General features: G+C 31.3%; 1 protein-coding gene across 1 annotated transcript; it reads right to left on the bottom strand.

Moving 5' to 3' along the window:
- Nucleotides 1-769: 769 nt before the first annotated feature.
- LOC108998106 (WRKY transcription factor 22-like) lies at nt 770-2496 on the bottom strand. Its single transcript, XM_018974554.2, has 3 exons — nt 1946-2496; nt 1655-1765; nt 770-1548 (listed from the first exon to the last, which is right to left on the bottom strand). Exons 1-3 carry the CDS (start codon nt 2356-2358, stop codon nt 1062-1064), a joined length of 1011 nt encoding a protein of 336 aa, XP_018830099.1. The 5' UTR covers nt 2359-2496; the 3' UTR covers nt 770-1061.
- Between the last annotated feature and the right edge of the window lie 3604 nt (nt 2497-6100).

Raw genomic sequence — 6100 nt, 5'->3', positions numbered from 1 at the left:
AAATGTCCAAGCAGATCTACAAGAACAAACCCCATTATATATAGAAGATGCAATGTAGAAAAACTTCAAATTAATGCGGGTTTAGAAGAGGTTTAGATAGTGAGTTGAGTTGAAATGAGATGAGAATTGAAAGTTGAATAAAATATTGTTAGAATATAATTTTTTAATAGTATTTTTGTTTTGAGATTTGAAAAAATTGAATTGTTTATTATATCTTGTTTGAAAGTTTGAAAAAATTGTAATAATGAAATAAGATAAATTGAGATCAACTCTTTATCCAAACAAGGCCTAAGGCAATAAAATAATCTACATATGAGAAAGTACATATACTAAAATCAATGTTTCATATATAGTTATCATAGGAACATCCAATTAATTGTCAAACTTGGGGGCAAAGATTAATACTAGTGAATGGCAATAAAATCTACTTTCAGATCTGGATGAGGGACATGAAATGCAAACCGAAAAATAGTACTCTTCATTCTGCATTTTATCATCAATGTGATGGAAGATAGTAAAATTAAGAAAAATTATTCTCATCAGCTATAGGTATAGAGTATGAAAATAAATAGTAACTGATGCATAACATTCTTCTAAAATTAATGATGCAAAACATCGTATCTCTCTTACTCTTAAGAACTTCTCATGATGAAATCATTCAAGATGGCAATATGGTTGCATGGGAATCAAATTTAGTAATATTCTAACTCAGCTGCAAATTGCTAAAGAATCAAGAACTATTCATGAATACTCAATGATCAACCACACAAGAAAGGTGAACAGAGAGAATCAATTAATGATGAATATTACTTTGGCCTCACTAAAACAAAAGACAAGCAGTGATTTCTCTACCTCACTACTTTTCTTCATTCCAGTCTCTCATGATCAGTGACACAGAAATGACACCTTTTTTCCCTAACTATACTGAACTGATCACTAAAATTTTAAGATTCCACTAAGACTTTTAACAAAATAGAACTCTATATCTAGAAAAAGTGTTCATAAAGAGAAGACAAAAACCAAAAAGCATAATCCATGTCACATTTTGACATTCCCCAAAGTCAACCTGCATTGTTGGTCACCCAGTTGGGAAGCACAAAGGTCGCCGGCAAGTTATCGGAGAAGTAGTCTCCGGCTTCCGGACCGACTATCCCCTCCAAACCCACGAAGAAATCATCGCTGAGAGCCACATCCGAGATCCCAAACTCGTCGTCTTCTTCCTCCTCCTCCACTATATCTTCTCTCTCTTCTCTGCTATCTTCCTTGCTGTCGGTGGTTGTACTCTGGGGCAAAGCAAGCTCGTCCTCCATGGAGTTTGCCGGCGAATAGGGCTTGGCTGAGTTGGGTTTTTTGGACTCCCCGGCTGTGACAGTTTGGGTCGTCAAGGGCTTCTGGCGAGTGGATCCGGCGAGTGAGTTTCGGTGCGTAGGGGCAGGGTGGTTGTGCTCAGCTGTGTACGTGACTATAAACATTCCTGGGTCGGATCTGTTCCTCTCCACTTGTTTCCGGGCCAAGCATCCCTTCGAGCTGCTACATCTGTAATAGCCCCTATTATTCAAAGGGAAAAGAGTAACAAATTAAGTCAGACTTATCATAATTAAAATTTCTAACGACGAACTTTGTGAAAAATATGAGGGAGATTTGAGACACCAACCTCGGATATGGAGAACCTTTGATGGGTTTTTGACCATATTTACGCCAAGCCCAGATGTCTGAAGAAAGACCCTCTGCCGGTACTTGGCAAACTTTCTTAAGCAAGTTCTTCCTGAAATATATAGGAAAGTGATCTAGAGATTATCAACCAGATAGCATATTTTACAAAATGGGAGTTCATAGATTAGTGCCAATCAGAAAGCAGCAGGTATTGAATTGAAAAATGAGATTTTTGTCACAAATCTCTGTTCTTTTTTTTTTCCTGATTAATATCAAAATAGGGCTAAATTACCTTCTTTTGGACCGAGGATTGGTCCCAGAACATGCTTGAGACTGCTTAGGCTGTTGTTGTTGTTGCTGCTGCTGCTGCTGTGTTTTGGCCTTGGATGATGCAGAGAAAGCGGAAAGGGAAGAGATCAAGGGTGAGATGGGTGAGGTTTGTGGAGAGAGAGGCTGGGATTTGGGGAAGAAAGGCTTGTAAAGTTCATGCAATTCCTCAGAAACATGCGTTGCTTCAAAAGGATCTGGGAATGAGAAAAGCCTGCCTACATCTTCACCACCAAAAGAAGAAATCCAAGAATCAGAATGAAAACTTCCCAAAAAAGAAGCAGCAGTGGTGGTGGTGGAGGAGGAGGAGGAGGAGGAGGTAGCGCTGGTGGAGGCACAGCCTCTGACAACAGCTTGCAGATCCCAATCTTCTTCCATAGCCTAGACAAATTCTGGTGAATCTGTACCTTTGTCTCTGCTACCACTGTTTAAGGGAAGAGAGAGAAAACAAGGCGCTGACTTTTAGTGGGGAGAGATAAGGAAAGAAAGAAAAGACGACAAGAGGGAAATGTGGGGGGAAGAATCACACAAAGACATGTATATATAGAGAGAGAGTAAAGAAAAAGTGAGCGTTGATTGTCACAAGGGCTAGAGAGAGAGAGAGAGAGAGAGAGAAGAGGCAATTTGGCACCTCTATGCATGCTAGCTTATCTTTAAAATGATTTCTTCTTCTTTCTTAAACATTTAAAAAACCGGCTTAGGGGTTGACTTGTGAAAATTGTCAAAAGGGACGGTGGGTGTTTGGGGGCTCTTCTGGACTTTTACGAGTAAAATTTGTCCCACATGCTCTTTCAACCTCCTGTCTCTGCTGTCTTGTGATTTTTACCGACAGAGAGAGAAGAAGATGATAGAGAGGGTGCCCTCATCAAAATCATAAGATTCTTGACTTTGTGGGTGGTAATTCACTGGTAAGTAGAAGACTACGTGCCCTCACGAGCGGCTTCCAACGTGCTCGAATCATTTTTTTTTTTTTTTACTTTCCTTTTCTTTTCAAATGATGTCGTAATTAGTTAGGTATTAATGTTGAGTTTTTCACACGAAATGATTGGTTCGATTATGGGTTCACAAAAAAAAAAAATAATAATAATAATTGAATACTATTATATCTCATTTTGAATCAATTTTGGAGCCAATCAGTTACATTCCATTTCCGTTTAAGTTTCTATATGTGTTTAATTTATTTATTTTATGATAATTTTAAAATGTGTTTATTTCGAGTATACATAGACTATATAAAAGGTTTTGAATTTTGATCCCATAAATATGGTATAGATTGAAGTTTCTTGCATAAATTTGTATCCACTTTTTTTTTTTTAATTTCAAGCTGTATCCATATAAAAATGATAATATTCAAGGTTCGTTTGGATAGTCAGGATGAGATGAGATGATTTTAAATAAGTTGAATAAAATATTGTTAATATTATTTTTTTAATATTATTTTTATTTTAAGACTTAAAAAAATTGAATTATTTATTATATTTTATGTGAAAATTTGATAAAGTTATAATAATGAGATAAGATAAGGTGAGATGATTTCTCTATCCAAACGAGCCCAAACTCATTGTTTATATTTTATACCTATTTTTACTATTAATTACTATTATTTTAAATTTTGACATCTCCAATGACATCAATTGATATGTTTAATTTAAATAATTTTTTTATTTAATTAGTTAATAAAATAAGAATAATTATACTTTGACACCTTATTTTAACACCTAATGTATTTTAATTTTTATTTTAATTCTTTTCTTTACTTAATAGTTAAGGAAGTGACTATTAGTGTATTAATATTTTTTTATATTTTTTAAAAATATTTTTAAACAATAAAAAAATATGGAAAAAAAAATGAAAAACTGATTTTGGCTTAGCGGTAACTTGCAGCAGGCAGATATGAGTAGCAGAGTAGCAATGCTCATATAAAAAACCATTTAAACTATAATACATCAGCAACTATGATTATGAATGAGAAAATGTTACCAATTTTATTGTATTATTATAAAGGAAAAAAAATATTTGGTTAATCCCTACTAAAAATTTCCTTATTGTCAATAATTCAAGAAATAACGTTATATAAAGATTTCAAAATAGTTGTCAATCAAGTTGAAATTAACCATTCGATTAGGAAAAGACAATTATCTCCTAGCAACTTGCATTTGCCAAAAGATTTTATTGGCAACAAATTATTCAAAGAATCAAAATCTATATCAATCAAATATATTTATAAGGTTTTGAAGTAACCCTAACCTAACATGGGAATCCCTCAATTAATTCCACTAAAATCAAACCCATTTGGGAAAGAAATCAATCCCTCTTCATTTAACAGATTTATAAATATATATTTATATATATATATATATATATATATTGGAATATATTTATATATATGGCCGTTACCACAATATAAAGAGAGAAAAAAAAAATTCTATCTTTTTAATTTTTTTGAGAGAAAATTGTTATATATTTTAAGGATAAAGACACTTTACACCTCTAATTATTGGAATTATATGCTTATATTGTACCCAATCAAAATTAACATATTAATCTTCAAACTATAAAAATTGAGCACTTTATACATTTCACTCAAATTTGGCTATATATTAATAATATTGTGTCTTGTGTCATCTATTTTATTTATTTATTTTAAAAACGAGAATATGAAATATTACCATTTTTATAACATAAGAAGAAGAAATATATATATATATATATATATATATGAAAAATGCTAAATGTACTTTAAAAAAATTTGTAAAAAACTTATTTCTCTACATGTCAATTACTGATACGTTGAAAATCATAAAATTCAAAATTTAAATTTTAAATTTTAAAAGAAAATTAATAAAATGAATGTTGTAAGTAACAAAATGTACTTAACAAAATTTGAATTTTATATATGCGCGCGCAAGTGACTACAAAATACTTGAGTTACCAGCATCGCCTCACGTGGCTTGCGACTTTAGATTATTCACAGTACTCTTTCCTCGGTGTATGAATCCTATTGTTTCATTCAAAATAATCCAATATTCCACCATGGCCTATGATTTTGCATTAATACCAAAAAAGTTACATGACTTCATATATATATATATATATATTATATATATACACTGCACACATTACGTGCAAGACATGGTTGACCTGTATTATTATAAAATAAATTATTCAAAAATATAAACATCCAGTGTAGAAGAAGAAAATTTAATGATATGGTTTACGAGGATAATATAGCTCATTCCAGTTAAAAACTACTAATTCAAACAGCAATAAGTTTAACTAACCTATGACTCAAATCCAAAACTCTCAATCTCATGAAGTATTGATTGAGCTAAATCATTGCATATTTTATACATCTAGAATCAATATATTTCAATTATTTCAAGACATTAATATTGGTTTTAGATAGAAAAAAAGGTTAAGAGGCATTAATCCGAGTTGTAAATTAAATTGGTTAATAGTATGATTTATGCTTAATTTTATAATTTGTAATTTAATTGGGCAATGTTTCTTCACATGCACAACACATCTTTAATTGATATTCTATTCTTTATTTTTATTTTTTTTCTAGTTTCTATTTTTTTTAGGCCAATAAATACACAACATTAACAGACCAAAAATGGAAAAGCAACGTCTTTACAAACAAATGAAGGACCCATTCAATCCCTTTGTGCACATTTTACCAATTCGACATTTTTAGATGCCTACCAGTAAAATATTTTGCAGTATAACTCAAGAGAGGCTCAAATAGATGAAGCACATGGGTTGCAAAATATAAAAGTAAAAAACAAAAGGCAGCAGCTTTACTTGAAAAAATGAGAATTTTTGCGCAAGGACATTGATGGAAAACAAAAGTGTCAAACATAAAATATTGTTCGTTCATATATCTATAGTCTCTTTTAAGTATAAAGAGAGATATATATATATATATATATATATATTTATTTATATATAAGCCAATAACACATATATCCTAATTTATTGATATAACATGTTTATGAGTTGAAGAATCGTTATTCATTTACAAGTCCGTTTATTAACATACCAAACATATCATTGATGTTGTAGTCTAAATGTCTTATTTTAAATTTAAAAATATTTGCATTTAAAAGTTTATTACATC

The sequence above is a fragment of the Juglans regia genome, chromosome 12, assembly GCF_001411555.2.
Source record: "Juglans regia cultivar Chandler chromosome 12, Walnut 2.0, whole genome shotgun sequence".
Taxonomy (NCBI): Eukaryota; Viridiplantae; Streptophyta; class Magnoliopsida; order Fagales; family Juglandaceae; genus Juglans; species Juglans regia.
This window is presented reverse-complemented; position numbering and strand designations above follow the sequence as displayed.

Coding starts and splice junctions, on each gene's coding strand:
- LOC108998106 (XM_018974554.2), bottom strand. CDS start 2,358: ATGGAAGAAGATTGGGATCTGCAAGCTGTTGTCAGAGGCTGTGCCTCC. Junction 1,766..1,945: donor AATCCTCGGTCCAAAAGAAG/GTAATTTAGCCC, acceptor TATATATTTCAG/GAAGAACTTGCTTAAGAAAG. Junction 1,549..1,654: donor AAAGGTTCTCCATATCCGAG/GTTGGTGTCTCA, acceptor TTTGAATAATAG/GGGCTATTACAGATGTAGCA.